This window comes from Ambystoma mexicanum, chromosome 8 (assembly GCF_040938575.1).
Source record: "Ambystoma mexicanum isolate Mex_15411 chromosome 8, UKY_AmexF1_1, whole genome shotgun sequence".
Classification (NCBI taxonomy): domain Eukaryota; kingdom Metazoa; phylum Chordata; class Amphibia; order Caudata; family Ambystomatidae; genus Ambystoma; species Ambystoma mexicanum.
The window spans coordinates 1,293,220,496-1,293,244,056 of record NC_090929.1 but is presented as its reverse complement, the minus strand read 5'-3'; the positions used below and the strand labels follow the sequence as shown (position 1 = coordinate 1,293,244,056).

The window sequence follows — 23,561 nt, the reverse complement described above, 5'->3', positions numbered from 1 at the left end:
ACTAGCCAGGCCCCGTAGGGCCATGGGCTACATATTTTTCACAACTTTGTTCACTTTATGCCTACAGAAATATGCCTCACTTTCTCCCCCAATCTTATTTCACATGCACCTTTAAGGTCTACACTCATCGGTAGCAACTATAGGAAACACAGGGGGGTCATTACGAGTTTGGAGGTAACCATGGCGCTATTAGCGCCACGGCTGCCTCCAAACCCTTACCGACTCCGCCCTGGTGAATGGAGCTATTACCGCCCCATTCCAAGGTTGGCGGGGGCGGTAATTCACCAGGGCCCTTCCCCATTCCGATTTGAGCCCCCATAGGGCTCAATGGGAATGGGGAAGGCGCTAATAACGGTACCTCAAATTGCGGTACCGTTATTAGCACCAAAGTCCCTTTGCGGGTCCCGTCCTTAACGCCTGGTAAAACCAGGCGTTAAGTGAGGACCCGCAAAGGGAACTCGTAATAGGGTGGTAAGGGGTTATGGTGCCCTTACCGGTACCGGTAATCCCTTATCGCCCGGTTCGTAATGAGGCTTAGGGTCTAGAGCGCACATAACAAGTATCCAACATAATATCCCCGTCATATGGATGTGGGGGGGGTGCACCTCAACAGTTAAAAAGAAATATCACAAATGATCTTCCGAAATGCACAGGACAGAAGATTTGCAATTTAACACCAAAGCGGAAAAACACAGCAATATCCCCCCACTCCTGAAAAAAATAAATGGCTGCAGCACCACTGTTGCTGTACTTGCCACAGTATGAACGAGGCAGTCAGGAAAGGCTTCCACTCTACACGTATATGGCAGGGCCAAGTTTGAGCATTCCAACAGGTCTTAGAAATTCCTAAAAGAAGCAAATCGTTCCTGTGGTATAGTGGACAGCTGGGACAGCAATAAAACTCAAATGATGATCTTCAGTAGAATGACTAACTGGATAATGGAGAGGTTGCGATACACATTTTAGCTACAAGTTAGACATATAAACGGATGTTTTTATACAATTGTAAATGTATTTTCTACTACTGTTAAACAGCAATTCTGGATTAATATCTAACAAGTAAAAACAAAAGAAATCATAACATATTCACCATCATAGAGAACAATTGCTGGTATTTATGAGGGGCATTATTTTTAATGTACTCTGATGCAGTTGATGCTAGAGTGGCAGCTTCCTTTAACCTTTGAGCGTCCAACATACATTCAAGCAATTCTCTGCAAATACAAAAAGAATATTGCATTAAATATGCATAATTTAAGCGCATTCATTTGACAAATCGAAAGGACAACATTATTTTGCAGAATCAACAACCACTTCTGAACTTCTTAAAGAAACCAATTTCATTCTCCCTCACTTGTAAATCCTTAACTCAAGAATACATTATTTATCGTGTACAACATCTCAAAGATAACCTAGGGTAGAGGTGTTTGCATTTTTGTGATCATTGTATTGGCAGAGACTTACTTAAGAGTGATATCTTAGTAACTTAAGGGGGAGGAAGGATAGCTCAGGGGCAACGGATTTGTCTTGGAAGCAAGACAATGCAGCAACTCTCGGGAGCATAGCTCAGGGGCAACATGCTCACCTTGGAAGCAGGACGCAAGGAGCAACACAGGTTCGATCCCCGGGTCCGTGCTTTCCCCGGGTCCGTGCTTAGAAACATCTGGGTATTAAGCGCGTTATGAATAACCCATCATATCATATCACAACACAGGCTCGGATCCCGTGCTTAGAAACCACTTGCTGGTATTAAGCATGCTACAAACAATTATAATGATAACCATGTTCTTCTCCCAAAGGTTGTAAAAAGAAATTTCAAAAAGAGGATCTAGCAGAAGGGCCAAACACACAGGCAGTGCTGGCCTGAGTCACCTCTTTTGATGTGCAATATACCACTGAGGAGGTACAATTCATGTTTTCCAATCCAGCCTGTCTAGGCTTCCACCTCGGTATCACACAAAACAGAGCAAGGACTGAAAAATATTTACCAGCAATTCTTCGAACAAGCAATACTTCAAATGTGTTACTTATTCTGACCCTGGCTGGAAGGACACCCTGACCCTGCAGGAGGCCTGCCCCTAGTGTGCGTGTGGTGGACCGCCTATCTTAAAAGAGGATAGAGGGAAACTGGCCCTTACTGTACAATGAATGATCGGTCAGTGTTGGCCAGATTGAACATGAGCTATCCCAAACAGGAGCACACGGGTGGTGTTTAAAAGGGGGTATGTTGGGAAAAAGAACACACGGCGGGGGGATTCCCAAGACTTTATTCACCCTATGTAGTGTGTACTTTCCCTACCCATCTATAATCGTACACCAAACAACCTAAACCAAATAATAAACGAGGAGTTACCAGAGAACAGGAATCAAAAGAAACACCCTGGGAGTGTGAGGGGGGGGTGATCCTGAACCCACTAACCCACAAGGGGTTACCAGAGAGAAGGAGGAACACGGAAATCCCCAAGGAGGTGAACCGGAATTAGAGGAACAAGACTTTACTGGGAGGGGTCAGGGGACCCGTTTTGTGTAGAGAATCAAGGAACATTCTTGTGAAGTGTACCACTAGGTATAGATGTGGAAACCAGGAGAAAGACCGAAAGACCTTTGAACTTTGCTTTTGAACTGTATGAGCAGGCTAAAGCCCACGAGAAGAGGATTTGAGAGAGACATTTGGAAGGAGTCATACACCAACCAGCATAAACCAAGAAAGGGGAGTAAGAATACTTTTCTAGGGCAAGTCTTTTTTGTTTCCTTTTTTTTCATGGAATGGACAGTCAGTAGGGTAGCACACGTTTGGACATAGGATGAGGTTGATTTATGTGCGACGTCCTGAAGAGCACCCTTTTGTTATTTTGTAGATCAGGGAACCGCCACCTTAAAAGTAGGACTAGGTGAGGCATTCTGTTTTACATAAATAAACATGAGAGTCTTTAAAAATGTTCAGTAGGCCATATCCTGTGTCTGACCTACCACAGTACCGAAGCAATCAGCAACAGTTGGTGCCGACTTAGAGTTGCCCAGACCCTGTAGTGACGTGGACTAAATCTCAGAGAAAAAGGAGGTAGACTCCACCTTCTTGGACACCTGGTGATTCTTCAAGTGATTTTTGCCTGTTCGGGGTGGTGCCGAGTCAGTAATGCACCTTTCTGGGACCTTCAGAACCTTGTCTGGTGTGAAAACTTTCTGGTACCGAAGGCCAAGCCTACGACTTGATGAACAGAAGGAGGACGGTCCCTAGGATCTGTCTGAGGTAGCGACCTTAACTCTGGTACCGAAGGTCAGTGAACGCGCCAGGTCCCAATATCCTCTTACCATTAGGATGCAAAGGCTTCCATCCCTCCACAACATCCACGGTTGCTTGTAGTACCAGACCTTTCCTTAGCATGGAGACTAGGCGAGTTCTCAGTGACCTGGGTTTTATGCGCACACAGAACTGACAGAAATTCACCAGGGCGGAAGTTCCCGAGACAACTTGCACAGTCTCTGGGAGGGTCCACTGCCAAGAAGTGCTTAACACATCCATTGCATCACTTGAACTCGTTAGCAGCATGCACAGAGAAGCAAGCAATGATGAGAAAAAGCTTGGCCAAATTAATTGAAAAATCTGCTCCACAGGGCGAGGAAAACAAAAAGGAGAAAATTAACATCACACAAAAAGGGAGGCGCCTAGAGAAACTCTACCCATATCCAACCTCATAGGCAGAACAGGGATGTGCCAGTTGGTGATGCATAGGTGGAGGCAGAGCCGGGTGTGTGGATGGATGCTTGCGCGTACCGAGCTACATTCTAAAAGCCTTAAAGAGGCAGCACATTCTGTGGAAAAGCTTTTCCCATCCAGCATCGGTGCAGGCTATTCCAACCAGTTGAGAAGGAGAGAGAGCAGGACACACTGAAATACTGTAAACATTTACATTTTCAAAAGCATCCGATGTTAATCCAGACTGGACAAAAACAGGTGAAGAATAAGCCTATCAAAATAAACATATGTAAGCATTTCCAGTGAATTAGATTAATGGTGCCTTACTTGTGAAAGGAAAATTCACAGCCAAAGACTTCATTTCAGTATCAAAAGAATTAGCTTTTCATAGACAAAATAACTCTTTCATATTGCAGGTAGAAACTAATTAAAAACACTTACAACATAAGTTCTGCTCTCCACTCACTGTCTTGATCTTCAACTTGCTCCAGTGCTTTTAGAATTTCAGTTAAACCAGGAATTAGAAGGCGTCGATATCCAGAATTCAAAAAAGGCCTTGCCATTTGCCAGAATAGGACAGATGCATTGTATATTAAAAAATGGTACCTGGGAAACAAAAATATTCACAATTGATTTTACAGAATGTTTTAAAGATGAAAAGTACAAAAAACATGACCCAGTCAGGGGGAACACAGACCTCTCCCGATTTGGGGTAGCTAACCTACCAGGGTGTATACCAGAGCTAGTCTGACCAAAGAGGCAGCGTGATGGAGTTGGGGGCCCCAGCCTCTATACCCCTCCAACTGTCAAGTGTGCATTGTATACCTGTATACCTCTGCAGGTACCGCTGTCCCTTCTACAAGGTCCGACAGCCTCTCTTTTGGCCAGTGTTTATGGGAGTTTATGGGATGATCATTAAATAGCTCAGACGATACTAGAATATACAAAATTAAATGTTATTTGGAAGCAAAAATAATCAATCAGGGAAGAGCTTAGAAGACTTTTCAATGTGTACTTTCTGATCAGTCCTTAGGAAAGTGACCATTCAAAGTGTGAAGACCCCATTTATCAGCCATGTATACAATTGCAGATAATCAGCACACATGCAAGTCCAACATATAAGGTGGGGGATATTTTGGACACTATCTTTAGCCTCATCAGAAAGATGGGGAACTGGGCCATTGAACTGAAATGGGTGTAATCCCTAGAGCTAATGACGTCTTTATAAAGATTAACAAACCCCTCTGCATGCCTCTTACGTGTTTTGTTTGTTGCCATAATTTGATATGAAAAAAAGCCATCCAGCTGTAGGTCATAGGGTGCCCAGTTTACCAGTAGCAAAATTATAACATAACTTTCTAAAATGGCTAAAAGCTCTGGATTATCTTGTTTTCACCAACATTCAGCAATATTTCATGATAGTAATGTGAGTACAACACAAGTAAAACCTGTTGAATTGTCCACTAAATCACTATTTTCTTGATCCAGGCAGATGTTAAGTAGGGAAGACGCTTATGAGTATCTCCATGTTTATACAATTATTGGAAATGGGGCCAGGCAATTTGGAACTTAACAGTCTATTTCTTCTAGAGAAAAAAGCTTCAAAGCAAAGTATCGGGCCGTTACAATCCAAAGCTGGACTCCTATTTCAAACCTCCATGAAATCATTCCTTCTTGCAGTATTTAATACCGGCAAATTATCAAGGATGTTATTCTCAAGATCGATATAGGGCCTTCACCCCTTGTGGCCATGTACAGGTCCAAAGCCTTTGGTAAGGCTACCGTTTAAAATAGCATTCAGGTGAAAAAGCAAAAGATATTGCCTCTATTTTGGTCTTCCTAGCCCCTAAGGCAACCAGGTTTATCTCAGCAAATGTTACCACAACGCAGTCCCCACCAAAGCCTTTTGCTATAGGCTTTGCACATGATATATACGTTTAATCATGAGAATATTTTAGAATTTAATTCTAGGGCCCATTAATCTAGTATTAACCCAGCAGGCATCATTAAATATAAACAAGACGGTAGACTCCTCTGCTTTGCCATCAAGGATAAACACTTACCAGAACCCCATCAAAAGAGGCAGCCTTCAGTGGTAAATAGAAGGTGGGTTTAGCTAGATCGTAACCTTTTTTAAAACCTTTCAAAACTTCTTCAAAGTCATTTCTTAAACTGAGATTCAAACGTTTAAGGAGAAAGGTTTAAAGTTCGTACATTTCGAAATCTGAGCAGGACATTCCATACTCAATAAATGTTTATTCATAGATTTTGCCTCCAAATTGTGTACTGCAGAATGAGCTAAACTTCCCAGGTGATCAGTATTTGTACAATACCAATCAAGATGTTTTGCTATAATTTTGGGTTCACATTTAGAATCTATAATCCTTTTTAAGTTTCGATCATCAATAACAGCAAAGGTACAGATTGTTACCCCTTTGCAGAGGTTCATTTTCTAGGTGTAACCCCACAGTGTGTAAATCTTTAATTCTTGCTGAAATCAAAACATTCTGAATAGCCTAGTTGGATTTTCTATATATTTTCCATGTCATCAAATTTGGGATAGTAGTAGCTTTCCTTTTGCCCATAATAACATTTTATCCAGTGCAATTTAAACCACAATATGAAGAGTAATAATAAGATAACCAACAACAAATTAACAGCTTTCATACAACAAATGACATACGATATGTAAAATTCAATCCAAGTATGTCCACAGGTATACCAATAAAACATTCGGTCTCAAATTCATTCTGAGCAAAGTGACAATTCAAAGTCTTAAAAAAACATGCAAACAACAGCCAACAACCTACACTGATATTAGCTGTCCGAAGTCTGCAGAATGGAGGCCGAAAATAAGGCAAGGGTTGCTCAGCAAGTATGTATACACTAGTGTCGAGGATTACTGTGATATTTATATTTGAACTGTGCACTGAACTATGTAGCAATGTATTTAATTATAATATATAAAGGGTGTTTTCCCATTTTTCTGATCCCCATTGTTGAGATTTCACCCGTTCTAGTGTCCCTCCCATGATACAATTGAGAATACTGATATTACCCGTTGGGATGCCACACAATCTGATGTCCCACCCTGTGTAATCCCATATTGCGAAATTATTTCCTTTGAAATTACAACATCTACCAACTGTGGTCACGCATTTATATTCCTGCCCAAAGCACCACAAAAGCCCACCGAGAAGAAAGGAATCAGTCAGTTAGGTAAATGGCATCTAAGGTGTAAATTGAGTGTTGTGCAGCAACTTGTAAATCACAGGTAGATAAATAAATGGCTCTGGTGTCAACCAATGCCTCTTTCACATTTAGCAGAAAGTGTTTGAATATCTCTGTCCGAATAATAGATATAATAGTTAAGCAATCGCAAACTAAAGAGAAAATGTCTTCTTAGCAAAAGGACCACAACTTCATTCTTCATCACAAATAAATGGTATGAGGAATCCATAACACCTCAATATTCATTTTATAATTTTAGGAAATAAAGACTAGAATATACCTTTTTTCAGGTTTCGCAAACTCTACGGCTTTTAGAAAAAATCCTACACACTTCTTCAATTGGTCCTGAAAGAGAGGAAGAACAGGTTAATATTGGTGCAAATCGAGTAACAATTATGCTTTTAAAGGTTCTATTATGTTGTTTATTCACTTTGCTAGATGCCTTCGAGCCCAACACACATATTGGAACTGATCATCAGAAGCAAAATCAGTATTATATTTCTGTGCAGTGCAAAAAGTAAAGCACAGGGTAAGAGTGTGAGCAGGGAAAGACATTGGTAACAGAGAACAGTACTTATGCAATTGCACAGACAACTAGAGTTGCATGAACCACCCTTCTGTCCTTTTCAATGCCCTTGTTCTCTACCTCTTTACGAGTGTGTGTAGTGTGTGAACATATGTAAATGAATGGACAGAGGTAATGGGCACAACCTCTACGTTTGTCCACAGAGAACTGTATCCAGATCAAGTCCCTGTTCTGCCACAGACTTTTCTATGCACAAACCTTGAAGGTCTGGCTTTGTTAATATCAATATTCTTCACTGCTGGACACGTTTGTGCATGCCCTACATACTGTGAACCCACCGAAAACCAAGTAGAAGTATTGGTAAAGGCATTTTCGGCACGGATCCCCAAATACGTTACATTTTCAAATATTCTCTATGTTTTGCAACTCTCGAATGGTGATTGATTCAATATGCATTACAAATAACATTTTCGCAGTTCAATGCAAACAATGGGTCATCTTATTCTGGTACTACTGGTAAATCGAATTTGGTTTGTACATTTTCAAGCGGTTTTACACTAGATTGGGAATTCACAACCATTCTCTTCATATAGCCATACAATATCTTGACACTGTGTTATGGAACATGTGTAAATAATTACTTGATTGAATGCAATGCTCTATTGTACAATACCAGATCTGAATTTTATCTTGCACTGAAATATCAAGTAATGAATGTAAAACATAAGACCACCAAATTATTGAATGATGAAATTGGCTAATGCAAAGGAGCTTTAGTATTTATGTAATCATGGGAAAGTGAAATTTTGGTCGATTTTAGGACAATTTGTAGGTACCCCAATTTATTGCTTTTTTCTGTGTTTATTTGGTGCTCTGATTTCTATTTGATGGTTCGGGGGACCTCTCTTGAAGTCCTCCTGCCAATGTGTCCCTTTTTACCTTACGTAAGGTATATGGTATTGGGTCGCTCCTAAGGTGTCCAGCCCCAAGGGTGCCTCTTAGACTGCCCATTTCTGCCTTGGTTGGATTATAATTTAGAGAGTAGTCTTGTGTCCGGTATACTTTATGTTTGGTTACCACAGGACTACAAGCCATTTTACTTCATTGGTAGGCCAATGTACCTTTTTGGTAGCCATTGGGGGTACCACGGCTTTAAAAAAAGAATATCATACCCTTGGTAGTTTGTGTTTCAGTGCCTAAATTGTCTAGGGCAGTCACAGGTTAGGCTTAAAATTGCCATTCCGACCACATAGGTTCTTTATGAAGCTACAATGGCAGCTTGCATAATGTTCCCAACAGTTTTAGGTTTAGGACTAGTATAGGTCCCTGAAATCTTATTCTCACTTCCTGTGGGAGAGGCATTGGCTAGGTGGGAGAGTCAGTGACCAACCAGTATGGTTGGTCATCTAACCCTTAGCCCTCAGCCCTTTTTAGTGTTTGGGTGGCTGGACTTTGGTCAGCTCCTCTGTGCAGGAGCATCTATGCTTTGTCCTGTCCCTGCTTCTCTCTATAGCTACTTTGTTCCTGAACCTTCGAGGTTGAAGGTCTGCTGACCTGTGGGATGTATTGACCCACTTCTGCTTTGCTATGCTGCAGCACTGTGTTATGATGGTGCCAGAAAACAGCAAAATGGCCGCAAAACCCTTGTGCGCGCCAAAATCTCTGAAAATCCTGCTTTGCAAAGCAGAAAAAGATGGCTGCCCAATCTGCCACGCATGTTGTCAGTGGTGGAACAGAGATCTCACTCCTGAAATATGTCATTGGGCTCCACAACAATTGAAAATGGAGTACAGAAGGAAAAAGCAGTGATTTGCTAAATGAAACAAAAATCTTGCTTTAAATCCCTTTTTCTTTGTTGCTGAAACTTCAGAATGCCGGTACAGAACACCCTCCAACATCCAAAATTCTTGCTGGGTGCTACAATTCACTTAGTTTAAGAAATCATTATGAACTTACCAGGTCCTGAAAAGCTGAAATCATAAAGAAATGTCCACAGCAAAAATGGCCTGTCTGTGGATCTGTCAAAAATCTCTGGGTGCAGTACCCTGGGCCGCCTGAATGACTGTCAGGAGCCTGCCTGATTAAACTTTAACATGTATAAACTGAAATCAAATGTTTGCCATCTAAGAGGCCTGTTACTGATAGTAACCCATATTGTAATTGTTTTGATCCCATGGTTTAAAAGCTTGAATGTGAATTTTAGCTGTGATTTGATACAACAGGTTTGTTTGGAGCTAAGGCAAATTCAACAGAGTTAACAATTAAAATAAGCTTGGCTGAAGCTACCAAACTGGAATAACAGGTTTTCTCACAGAAGGAAGGTCCCCCCCCCAGCAGGAAATCACACAGAAGCATTAATTATGGGGTTGGTAAAGAAACTGGTCTACAGAGGTATGAGGAACAATGACCAACTGCAGCTAAGGAAATGTGAGGTGTGAAGACAGTCGTAAATGGCCTCTGCCAAGAGCAAGCAGGGAGGAGACTGCTCCTGGACTGCAGGGAGACAACAAGAGGCGGGCCCAAACAACCATCTGTGGCTGAACATTAACAAAGAACAATTTTTTAAAAGACTTATAACTTGCCAGTTAAACTTGTGAAAAATATAAAAGTAACAGATTTGTGAATCTAATTTTTGGCTGCATGTTTCAAGAGGCAGCAAAATCATGTGACATGTTCTGGAAAGCAATGGCAAGAAATGTGATTTTATGCAAAATGTATTTCTGCTAGAAGTATGAAACTTTATACATTCATGCCCATACATTATACATTTATGCCCGTGTTAAACGCGCACACTTGTATAAATTTGTTTATAAATTGGACATTGTGTTCCTGATGAAAAGGGCAAAATTCTGTGAAAAGCTACAGGGTTTTGAGAAGCAGCCGTTATGGAAAATATGTAATCTGTATATGCGATTGTTATAGCGGTTGCACATGTGTAAATATGTATTGTACCAAAAGTAGATTTTGTGTTCTAGGGGTTAGGGGTGGATTCTCAGCCTCATAAAATCACACCATAAAGGTGACACTCTAGTTCTCTCCTCCAATCAAGGCAGAGAGTAGACTCTGACCCAATAACCTGTCAAAAGGAGCTGTCATGATCTCTGCTTCCAAAAGGTCAGGGTTTTCCCAACTCCCTTGGAAGCAGATCCATAACCCAGGTTCCGAGTGCCAACCAGTCCCAATTGGGACCTTTTGGACCCAGTCCTGGCGCCAGTGGCACCAGGCTCATAAATATGCCCAGTCCCAGCGCTGGAAGCGCCGGGCTCATAATGCTTGGGTGGACTTACCTGCAGCAGACCATGCTGCTTACTTGCCTGCCAGTTGAGCCTCTGATCCTCTTCTGTTTGGAACTACTTTTCCTGTTGGGTGGGGCAGGAGCCACTCCCTAGATTCAGAACACTGGAACTCTTCTGGAAAGCAGGAACTCTTTTCTTACCTAGGCGTGGCTGTGGAAGGAGACACCTAAGCACTACTGGAGGCTATTTAAACCACACCCGATGGATGAATCTTGCTTTGCGTTATTCTGCATCCTCTGCAGCAGAACGTTCATCGTGTCTTCTGCATCTGATCCTGGGCCTAAGGAAAAAGGCTTACCATCCTGAATCCAGTCTTCAGCAACACCTATAAAGACAAGAAGGAACAGGTTAGCATTACGGTCTTCAGTGACAGCTCTTCACTTACCTGGTCCATCGGCTGTCACCAACGCCTCGCGCTGCATTCCGGCATCTGAAAGACAAAGGCTTACCTACTCTTTGTGCGCTCCGGAGGTCTTCACACTGCATTCCGGCACCTGAAAGACAAAAGCTTACCAACTCTTCACACGCTCCGGAGGCCTTCGGCGCTGCATCCCGCATCTGAAAGACAAAACAAGGTGCGTTTAAAGACATTGGGGAACTTTAATACTCACATGCCATTACTCCTTTCCACATCTAACCCAGTGGGTATTCCGGCACCCTGCAGCCGCTCCGAACTTGTACCTGCAAAATAAAGACAGTTAGAGCGCATCGTGAAGCAGGCAACAAGCGCTTACTTACGTGCTTCCAGGCGCTTCTATTCATCACACGGGCTCCATCTTCAACTCACTTCAGCCCGTCATCCGCCATCGCCGGAACCCTGCAAAACAAGAAACATCATTACTAAAGACTTTAAAGACATTAGAATTACTCGAAACTTACCGTTCGTGCAGTAAACGACGGACAGCAGTCCTCTGAAGTCAAGAGGCCTGCTCCCCTTATCCAGTGAAGAAACTGGTTACAGCACCCTGCCCAGAGGCAGATGGAGAGCACGGCGTTCACTTACCTAAGGTGAGAGCGTTAACCTTTGGGGTTCTACAGGAGAAGAGAAAGGGAAGAAGAGAGACATTCAATAACCCAGTTCCTTAATCCCATATTTTCTATCTGCAGACATCTTACCCTTCAAGTCAGACATACAGTGCACAGAGGTCCAGCCCAAAGAGCCAGCCGTGTGTTACACATCACCTTTGCAGACACGGTATACGCCCAGTTAAGACCGGCGCCTCTACGGGAATCAGGTGAGCATTACAGGAGCAAGCTTAGACTAAACCAGCCCACACACCTCCTTTATCATAGCATAAATAGAGATAGCTCACCACTGATAAAGACAGACAGATTCACTCACTATCCTGATGCTGGCAGAGCACCCTGCTGCTGAACTCTACATCTTCCTTGCTCCAGACTCCAGAAACTTGGCAAAGTAGAAACCCATTGCATAGCTGAACCATTTTCAGCTAGGCCTCACAATTTCAGAACCAGAAACCCACAAACCTAAGGGGAAGCATCATAAAACAGCCGGGCTGCACTGTACTGCTCGCCTGCTTAAATAATTATCATCAGAACCATGCTGTGACCAGAGGGGCCTTGCAGATCCAATCCAGTCCTGTGCTGTGCGGTAACCAGAGCGCCTTGCCGATCTGATCCAGTCCGATGTGCCCAGCAGTCTTTCCTAAACCAGATACGATCCCCTGACTAGAATTGACGGTTCCATTTAAAGACATATCCAGTGAGTATCTATAGAAAGAATTGTCTCACTGGCATATGTATTTTGTATAGTCTCAATCCCTATCTTAAACCCATCCTATCTTTTATTCAGAACCTGTACTCTTAGGAGTATTTTTGAATTGTCTGAACTCTCTATCCAAACCATCCTATCTTTCCTCCACAACTAGTACTGTTAAAACTATCTTTGCGCTGATCTTTTCTCATCTGAAGAAGGCAAGTTTCCTCTGCAGGCAGTCATTCTGATGAAGTGACTGTTTTCCTGTGTGGTATTCGTTTTATTCATAGTGATCCCAGGGGGGCGTGGCCGCATCCCAGGGGGGCGGGGGGCGCCAGAGCCCAGCATGAAATGTAAAAAAATATATATATATATGTATATATATATATATATATATATATATATATATATATATTTTTTTTTTTTTTTTTTTTTTAGATTGGAGGAAATGGGAAGGGACATCTCACATGGTCAGACTGGACCATACAACGGTCTTAGGCACCAATGAAAAAATGGCCAGCAGTTGCAAATGGATATTCAGTTGTTTAGTCACAGGCTGTTTGAATAGTACCCAAGGGGTTGTTTTTGTTCAAATGTAAACAAATTGTGATATTTAAAGAATATTTATTCAGCAACAATGGTCAAAACTACTAGCTGCATAGTGAAGTAACTCCTCAAACTGACCCACATTGGCCAAAAAAGTGGCCCATTTTGACTGGCCTACACCAGCATTTTGCATTTCTGGTACAGTCATCACCCTATTGCCCTATACGCCAGACCAAGCCTGCCGGCACATCCATAATGGGTGAGGGGGCGTCCACCCACTGGCCACCTCACCCATTATGGAGGAGCCGAGCAGCCAGCCCTGTGAAACACTGAGCACTCCCTCAGCTACTTTTTCCAGCTGAGGGAGTGCTCCTGTGCTGGCTCAACTGTCAAAGGGAAACACTGTTTGCCTTTGACAGTACATTTCCCCAGCCGCACATGATCACTGAGCCATGCAACGCTGGGGGTGTTTTGCTTTGCCAGCCTTGCATAGTTCATTGGAAATGCTGGCTGGGGCACTGCAGGTATGTATGTGCAAAGGGGTGCTCCTGCGCCTCCTCGCACATACGGGCAGAGCAACCTGGAGCGAGGCATTCTAGCAACCATGCACAGGCCCCTGCAGAGGGTACGTTTATGGCGATTTTTCTTTTTTATTTAAATGTGTATGGATGTGTGTATGCTTGTGTTATGGGACTGTGGTGGGAGCAGGATGGGCGGCGGCACTGGGATAGTGGTGGGAGTAGGATAGGGAGAGCCCAGGGTCTGTACTGGGAGTAGTGTGCGGTGACGGCACGCAAAAGTTCATAGCGATTTCTACATACTGTCCATCTGGCACTTTTGGGGGGGCCCGGCCTGCCCAAACTTTGCTCAGGGGGGATCCAGGCCAAAAAAGTTTGAAGACCACTGCTCTAGTGTAAGAAACCCTTTTATCATTTTAAAAGTGCATTCCTTTTTTCCATTCTTGCGCCTATCTTGAAAAAAACGACCTCTACTAAAACGTCCATACCTCCCTCAGTCTTTGTGCTAGAAACAACTTCTGCTTGTAGCTAACATCCACAGCTTTAAATCACTTCTAAAACTGCATTCCAAATCAGTATGTTCTACCGTTATCGTGAATATCGCGCTGTGAAAAGTTTGCCGCAAATTTTCGTTTTGGAAAATTCTTACATATGTAAAACAGCTTCTGATTGCTTCCGAATTGAATTTTAAGATTTCAAATTGTTTCTTGGTATTCAATCATTGCTTGTGTGCAAATATCCAAAGCGGCTCCCATAAGAATTTATAACAATTTAAGCAATTTAGATCAAAATTGGTGTTTTTGCCCTGTCCATTTTAAGATAACTTTAAAAGCCATTCTGACAGCTTGACAGGCAATTCCGTTGTCCTCTTGGGGTTGCTGGGGGAAGTGGGATTGATATTTTGTTAAATGCTGCCATTCCTGAATACCTGCTCTCTCCTCCTATCTCTTTGCATTGCCTATTGGGGGGTTGAGGGGTATGCAGGGGGGATGTTAGGCGGAAACCTGTGCAGTTCCCTCTGGGACCACTGCAAAAGATTTAGGACTACAGGTGTCTGGCAGTAAACCCACTTGGTAGCAGTCTGTACCACACAGATTCACTTGGTAGCTGTGGCTGAGCAGTCAGACTTCCCTCAAGAAGAGTTAGGCAGTATGTGGAGTATACAAAATAGGGCAATTTACACAGTAGAACAAGCAAACACGGAACAGAGCTTCGGTGTAAAGATATATAGGTATTTATTTATAACAACACATCTATAAAAAACACTCTGGCACTAATACAGCAAACAACCTCAATTACAATAAGTAAATCAATCCCTCTAACAATAGTTCGACAAGTCTAGGTTCAACAGCACCACTTATTTGCAGACAGAGGTGAATGCTTTAACCTAGATGGCACTGTAGTATTCGTTAGGATGGGAGAGAAAAGGCAGGGTATGAAATCAACTCGGTACCAACACTTTTACGAACAAATGCAAGGCAAGTAAGGCAGGGTCTACTGTAGATCGCAAAGTTCAGAGGCAAGGCCCACTCGGAGAGAGGCAAGGTGATATGTCCCAAAAAGTATCACAGTGCAAATGCACTTTGAGTCTTTGTCGCAAATTGTCACAGAAAGATTGGACCAGTTCAGAACAGAAAGTTAAGAAAGCTTGGAGGCGACCCAAAGGAGAGGCGAGGATTAAGCCACCTCACACTAACCGTCAGAAAGGGAAGCCAGGCGGACACGGTACCTTGTATGTGGAGAGACAGCTCCGGCGGGGGCAGTTGTTCCTGGTGGTGGATGCAAGTCGGGGCTTTGCCAAGAGAAGAGATGCTCTCGTCGAAGGAAAGTTGAAGATCGTTGCACCACCAGGGAAGAGACCAGCCGCGGAGTGCTCTGTCACAAGGCACCACCTTTTGGTCGCGGTACGGGTTAGTGGCTATTCGGTTGCCGTGTTGCTTAGCACGGGCAATTCGACCACTACGCCCTGGAAGCGAAGAAAAAGCAAAGGGGACAGGTTGTGCCCACCAGTCAGGGGAAGAAGCCTCTCCGGCGGGAGATCTCCTCTGTCGTTGGGAAGTGGTGAGTCGATTCAGCAGGGCTCCACCGGAGGTGTCGTCGTTGCAGGTCGGCTCAGCTTTACCCTCGTCGGATAATTAGGTCCTGTGGCGACTTCTGAAGATCCAGTCCCAAAAGCCCTCTTTTATGCAGAAAACCCCCATTCATTCAGCCTAGCTGTCACTCAAAACACGCTAAGTGGTGAGCGGGGTGGCTCACCACTTGGGCCAATCACACCAGAGTGCAACTTGAGTTGGCAAGGCAACTCAGTCCAGGGTGCCTAAACCCCCTCCCACACCCCCTGTGGTACCCAGACAGAATGGCACCACTTTGGAGGGCCTCTGTGCAGAAGCCCTCCAAAAATGGAACAAAGGGCTCAACCTTTGGTTTAGGAGTCACAGAGACGAACACAGACGGCATTTTAAAAACCGAGTTCTGGCAGAAAATACCAACCGATTTAAGATAGATAAACCAGTGGTATGTTAGAGATTAACGAGAAAAATTATTAACCTCCAACAATGGGAAGAATCCCATAGAGTTATATTCGGGGTCCAATATAACAAGTAGTTTCCACTGCCACCAGCCAAAACTCAACGAGGGGGGAGGGACAGTGCCCCCTCAAATAACAGACCCTGGGGTAATCGAATTACCCCTACTAGTACTTCCACAATAGGATGGTTTGTACTAGTTCTGTTAGTAAATTTAGGTCTAGTAAAGCCAATGGTGACTTTACATGCCCTGGGAGATAGTAGTCGGTCCCAGGGTATGGAGTCTATGGTGGGGGTCCTCTAGGACGCCCCAGTGTTACGGCACGGAGGGTGCGGTTTAACACACATAGCAAAACATATGAGCCCCTATGGAGTAAAAGACCCCATAGCCCATAGAACACATTGACATTCAAAGGAATTACACACATACATGTCCAAGAGTGGGAGAAAAGAGTCGCACTCTTGGCAGGATGGAAAAAAACAAACTCCAGGAATCCAGCAAAGCTGCTGGGGGACTCACTAGGTTAGGAAATTCAGCCTAAACAGAGAATTCTCCCTAACAGGGGAACCTTTAAGCACAGTGCTATCCTATCTGAAACCACACACAAGTATTATTTTCTGTGCTGAATTGTTTGCTCACTGTTACTCCTTGTTATTAAAGAGATTATTCTTTGTTACCTCACCCCATTGGTGAGTGTTGTTACCTATTAAAACATATTGTGATAAAATGTTAATACATAATTAAATCTTTACCTTTGCAAACCAGCCTGATTCCTGGTTCAGTGTGAACGGGGGGGGGGGGGGGGTTCCATAAGAAGGGCGTGATATGAGTGGTATATCGTTCAGAATAAAGAACTTTTAGACAAAAATAAATAAGGATTTCAGTTGTGCACTACATGCTAGGCATTGAAAACTGTTTTCTGGGCCATTTATTGCTGCACCCCCAACCTCTCCCCAGATCTTCCACTTGGCTGTGAGTCACTGCTCGGGTCCGGAGGGTTTCTGAGACTTTACCACCCCACCAATTCCTCATCTTAGGGCAAGTCCAAGCACTGCGATCATTTGCTGCTATGCTGCTTTCATCTTTTGTCGAACGGGCCTCGGGTTCCTACATCTTCATAGCTTCAATTTCCACTTCTGGTTTGACCGGTGAAGTTGTGGGAAGAGCCTTTGTTCTTTTCCTGTAAACCGCACCTCTGGAAAGGAGCCGCTTACAGGCTGTTTTGTGCTAATAGAGCCGTTTGACTAAACTACTAATGCGGGTTCCTACCTTTGGGTACTGGGGTGGGCAATTATTTGTGATGCTCATCCTTCGGTGTCTTTTATTGGGCATCCTCCTTCTATGCTGCATCTTCCTCTGGTACTCTTGGTCCATCCTTTAAACTCTAAAACACTTTGTTGGGGGTCTCCTCTGGCCTCCTCTGTGGTTGATTGCTGTGGTATCTGCAAATGTAGGGTTACATGACTTATCTCCACTAAAGCAGATGGTCCATTAACTCTTATCACATTCATTCCTAGGGACCTTTGAACCTGATCTGGAACTCTTAAAATTGAGGCTGTGTACTTATCACGTGTTTTAATGAAATTGTTCCTGTTTGCTACAGCTATGTTCTGTCTTAAGTTGGTTTGCAATGAGCAACAAATCAACAAAAGGAGGAGATATAATATTGCACTTTGAAGGCCTCTTCATGAGAATGATTGATTTGTCACTCAAAATCCTGCACACACTAATAATTAGTACGATTTGGAAGTTCAAGGAATCCCCTTTAAAATATACTTCGAATGGATTGTGTCCTCCCACATATTCCTTATCTTTGACATTTACTAATACCCAGCTTGCTGCCTCAGAATTGTTGGTTTTTCAGTATAGTGCGCTGTTCGTCGATGCCTGTTGAGTTGATGTCTCTCGGAGGCCTCCGTCTTGACGTCGACTTCATGACAGGTATAAATAGCGCGCACAGCGCCTGGTGCTCAGTTCAGTTTTTCCGCACTTCACAGCTTCAGTAATGTAATGCTTGGTTCTGTGTGAGACTTCGATTTTCTCCGAGTTTCTGAGAAAATATGGCTTCTTCATCGGCTCAGTTTACTCCCTGGTGCGGATTTCAATAATGCTTGGACTGCAGTGCTAAAATGTCTGACGGACCCACACAGGATCTGCCAGTGGTGTCTAGGGTCAGAACATCCGTGTTCGCAGTGTGACAAATGCATGTCGATCACGGCCAAGGCCTTGAGAGAGAGCAGAGGGAAGTTGGAGAGAGGTAAGCCTCAAAAATCTATTACCCCCCTCCAAACGTAAATCCTCTGACGAAGCAAGGCCTTCGTCTCCTCGTCATAAAAAACCTAAACGCTCCCGTTCGCGAAGTGGGTCGCATCATTCCTACTCTTCGAGGCATGGCAAAAAGAGGCACCATAGGTCATTGTCCACTTTCTCATTCAGTTCACCTGACCGGGTTGTTTGTCCCTCAAAACATAGCACCCCAGCTCAATGGGAGAGATTTTGAGTTAGTATGTTGAAGGTGTTAGAGAACGCGGCCTTGCCCCCCCTCGACAACACGTAGAGGCGATACCCCAGTCAAAACACCAGAGAAGCACGGTAGCCATGAGTCTTCAGACTCGGCCGTGGAAACTTCGAGAGCGATCTCATCCATCGAGTCGAGCGAGTCGAGAAGAAGCCTCTTTGACACACAAAAAAAAGTCATCATCGACGTCAAAAGAAACCCATACGGCAAGTCCAAAGTGTGTGTCGTCGACACCCTCAGGGCCAGATCTAAGGAGAAGCCATCGACACCTCGAGTGTCGACCTCCTCTGCGCCGTATATGACAATTCCTTCGACACTATCGTCGAAGACCTCGACATTTGTGTCAAAGCCATCGACGACTTTGTGGAAACCTTCAAAGCCAAAGACAGTTTTGTCGAAGCCATCGACGTGAACATCGGCGATTTCGACACTGTCATCTCCCATTATGACGTTAATAGTGCCTTCTTCTTTTGAGAAGAACTTTAAACCACAACCTCGCTTGGAGTATTTTAAAACTCTCTTCAATTTATGAAGATGCTGAGGATTCATCTGAGGAGGCTAGACCATTTGGTCTCGAATATGGGACACCTTCCGTACATGATGAACTCATATCGAAAGAGTCTCATGTAAAAAACTTGCAGGACTCTCTACATGAGGCGAGTGGTATCGACACTTCCCCGGAAGTTGATTTCAGTAAGGCAGATCCGGAAGATCATGCCGAAGGGACATATAGACAACTCATTACAAGAGTCATGGAGTATATGGGATGGTCCAGACCCACCCTGTTTTCGAACAGGACGATTTAACAGACATATTGGATATAGGACCACAGGAAGACCCAATTGTCCCATTTAAATCGGGCTCTACAGAGGAGGGTAACATCCAATTGGGAAACACCTGAGGTGGTACCGGCAGTGAATAAGAGGCTAACAGCCAAATACAGGGCTTCTACTTCTGATCCTCTATACCTTTCAAAACATCCAACACCAGAAAGCATGGTAGTACAGGAAGCTACCTCTTCAGGTAGACAAAATGCCTATCCCACAATTCCACAAGATAGGGATGACAAAGAATATGATGCCATGGAAAAGAAGATTTTCTCGGCCGGTAGTAGGGCGTCAAAATCTGCTAATGCGACGTGCACGCTGGCGAGATTTACCCACACCCTTTGGGAGTGTATTTCTATGGCGGCTGACCACTTCCCCAAAAGGGAGGAATGAGACGGTTTCTTGAACATTGTCAAGGATGAGAAGGACTCCATGTGCGAATCCCTTCAAACTAGCCTCGACTCTGTTGACAGCATCAGCAGAGGCATGGCAGCTAGTACAGTGATCCGCAGATGTGCATGGTTGAGGAAGTCAGGATTTGCCCCAGACGTTCAATCCAGACTTCTCAACATGCCCTTTGATGGCACACATCTATTTGGGAAAAAAGCTGATGAAAGTTTGGAGAAGCTGCAAACTTCCAAGGCGGTGGCCAAATCCCTTCGAGCAGCAATAAGGCAAACTCCAAACCACCCCACAGGTGCGCCTTGAAGTGGTAGGTCCTTTCGCTATATTCCACATTTCGGAAGAGGCCAGCCAGCTCAAAGAGGTCAAAGACGATTCCCCCCGTGGTGGACGGGGTAGAAGTACCTTCAACCTTTGCGTGATCCGCTCCAAAACCTCTCTCAGGCCTTACATCACTAGACTGCAGTAGGAGGCAGGTTGGCACAGCATCTGATAGAATGGCAGGCTATTACTACAGATGCTTGGGCATTGGAAACAGTTGCCCAAGGTTACCAGCTGTGGAGGGAGTTGCCACTTCTCCCTCAACTTCATGAAGTCCCAAATGATATCTTCACAAAGACGGTTTATCAGAGCAATCCTGGATGCATCCCTGGGAAAAGCCACCAGAGGTGAGGGCTCAAGACATTCTGCATATGGTGACAAAATTCCAGAATACCCAACATCTTCCGGCCTTCGACTTTGAGGTTGCTCGGTCTCATGGCATCCTGCATTTTTCATGTGCCAGGAAGGATGTCAGATCTCCTACATATCCCAGACAGAGTCTCACTGGATCTTCAGTGGTGGGCCTGTCGGGAAAACATCTTGAAAGGAGAACCATTTTGGCAACCACGGCCGGAGATAACAGTAGGGACGGACACCTCACTCACGGGGGTGGGGAGCCCATACCAACGATTTCACCACCTGTGGTCGTTGGTCACCATCTGAGTCTAAACTACATATCAACCTTTTAGAGCTGAGGGCAATCAGACTAGCGCTGAAGGCCTCCCTGCCATCTGTATGGGGAAAAATGTCCTGATAATGACGGACAACACAGTGGCCATGTAATATCTCAACAAGACAGGCGGTGTAGGGTCACTACCTCTGTGCAGAGAGGCAATGCAGCTCTGGTTCTGGGCACTACAAGAAGGTTATATCTTTATCGGCAGCTCACCTAGCCAGAGAGAAGAACACAATGGCGGGCGTTCTGAGCAGGCAGAGTGCAGTTTCTGATGTGTGGGAACTAGCTCAGGAGGTCCTTCAATAGATCTTCACCCTTTGGGGAACCAAAGTGGATCTGTTCGAGACTGGTGCGAACCGGAAGTGCAAACTGTACTGCTCAAGGGAATTTCCCCCAAAGAGGAACTCTAGGAGACGAGTTCATGGTGGACTGGGAATTTCCACTTCTTTACATCTTTCTCCAGACCCTGTCATTCCTCACGTAATTAGGAGGCTGAGAAGGCTCAGGAATTTGATTATCCCAATTGCCCTGGATTGGGCCAGGAGGACGTGGTACCCGGATCTTCTGGACATGTCCATCTGCCTTCCAATTCGTCGTCTGCAAAGAAGACCTTTTCTCGCGAGAGGAGGGTCGGGTTCTCCATCTGGATATCAGGACCCTCAGCCTTCACGCGTGGTTTCTGAGAGACTGAGATACAAGGATTAGGACCTCCCAGACGACATAATGAGGCTTTGCTTTCGGCCAGAAGGCCAGCAACCAAATCTTTATGCCGTTGAAATAAATTCGGCAGCTGGTGTAGAGATAAGAATGTTAGCCCTTTCTCATGCAATACACCAATAGTGTTATCTTTTCTTTTACACTTGGCAAATCTGGGGCTCCAGATTGGAACAATCAGAGGATAGCTAGCAGCGCTATCTATCTTCAAGTGCACTGCAGAGGAAGTCTCCCATTTAAAGATTCCTCTGTTAATCCAACTCTTAAAAGGAATAACTAATGTTTATCCTCCGACTCTTTCGAAATCCCACTATGGGATCTCTATTTGCTTTTAAACTTTCTAATGGGTGCTCCTTTTGAGCCTCTTCATTCTTGCCCATTAAAGGCATGGTCTAGTAAAAATTTTTATTGTCCCTACGGGTCGCCCATGTTTTTTTTAAGCCTTAGTGGCTCGATTTTAGAAAACTTTCCTATGGACCTTACCTGAGTTTTCGTCCATTAAACGCACGCGAAAACAAGCACCAGGGAGCCGCCATTTTCTGATAATCCTATCTTTTCCCCGCTCGCCCTGGCTGACCTGCTTTTGCGGCACTAAATCAATTCCCCAACCCCTGAGCCTGTCATCAGCAGACTCGTACCGCCCATTTCCCAACGCCAAAGCACGTCTTGTGTCAACATTTGCTGCGCTTCAGCTAATGACGTGTCGCCATGGAAATGGCAGGACGCCTCTTTCCTCAATAAGTATAAACAGACCGTTTCACAACACACAGCAGCAGGTTTTCAATTCCATTCCTCTCTCTGTGTTACTTTGAGTATTCTGTGACTCGTTTCAGTGCTCTGGTCAGCTACCTTCGCAGCTTGTAGCCCGTGTGAACAGATATCAGTACCACTGCTATAAATTATTTTAGTTTGTTTAACACACAATGGCTACAATAATGCCCTACATGTACGAACCAGAATATTCCGAGGAGGAACTACTGGAAAGGGAAGCACGCGAAAACGATGGGGATTCGGACGGCAGTTGGCAGGACGAATCAACAGATGAAGAGCCTGGGCCTAGTCGAATGGACGGCGTCTCCAACTGGTGCACATGCAATCGGTGCGAGCTAATGCCAACTGAGGACGAGAACTGCTGCTGCCGAGAAAGCTCGGGATGCCTGGCCTACATTTCGGAAGGTGAGCCACGACCGCAATGCATCACCGAGTTGCCAGACTTCAGGGCAGCCTGCCTCACACGGACAGTGTTGAGAATAATGATGGTGCTTATGCACGAACTTCGCGCAACTGTTCGTCCTCCTAATCCGAGTAACGAGTAAGTATACTCTGCTTGTCATGCCACTCCTATTTCATGTTCTTCTACTATATCCAAAATTACATCTACATATCATTGTAACGCATGTAAGTCGTTCAATAGTGTGAATTGTCTAGATAGCATTTGTCGGTGCAGAATGCCATTAGTTACAAGAATTGTCATTGACAACAAACGTTTATTAAACTTATCTTGGTCATTTAAAAACAGTTTGTTTCATTCCTTTTCACAGGTGGTACAGGCTGGTGGCCTATCGTTCCTTTACATGGTGGCTCCACGGGAGGCTTGGACACCGCGTTCGAAGAGTGATACCCGCCTGTGCCGTTCGTGCCATTAGAGAAACGTTCCCGAGTGACAGCGGTCAGTACAGGGGATTTTCTCTCGCTGTGCTGCAACCTGACCTGTATAATCTTTAAAGTCTTGTATTTTTGTGTCATGAAAATAAGATACAAAATAAAACACCACATATATTTTAACAACGGTTGTTTCGATTTTTTAAATGAATCAAGTTTGTCTCCATTCAAGGATGACGTCAGAAATCTGTGCTCGGAATGGGTGAGGGTCTGATCGCTGTGAAGCAGGGTGGTCACTATCTATCTAAGCTAACATAACATTCTCGATAATGCATGCACTAAATAACACTTGTTCAAAGTCTTTCAGTGGGTTATGTCTCTATAAAAGTCACACATATGTCTATACTAACAATTACCATTGGATTATACAGGCCTTAGGTTCTT

General features: G+C 44.3%; 1 protein-coding gene across 3 annotated transcripts in view; it reads right to left on the bottom strand.

The window, feature by feature from the left end:
• CFAP46 (cilia and flagella associated protein 46) overlaps positions 1-23,561 on the bottom strand; it is a 2,698,259-nt gene that overhangs the window by 2,489,167 nt on the left and 185,531 nt on the right. For all 3 annotated transcript variants that reach the window (XM_069611407.1, XM_069611408.1, XM_069611409.1), the window contains exons 5-7: positions 7,209-7,273; positions 4,139-4,303; positions 1,091-1,214 (exon numbers count right to left, since the gene is read on the bottom strand). In XM_069611407.1, coding sequence (XP_069467508.1) covers positions 1,091-1,214; positions 4,139-4,303; positions 7,209-7,273 — 354 coding nt within the window. The remainder of the gene's footprint in view (positions 1-1,090; positions 1,215-4,138; positions 4,304-7,208; positions 7,274-23,561) is intronic.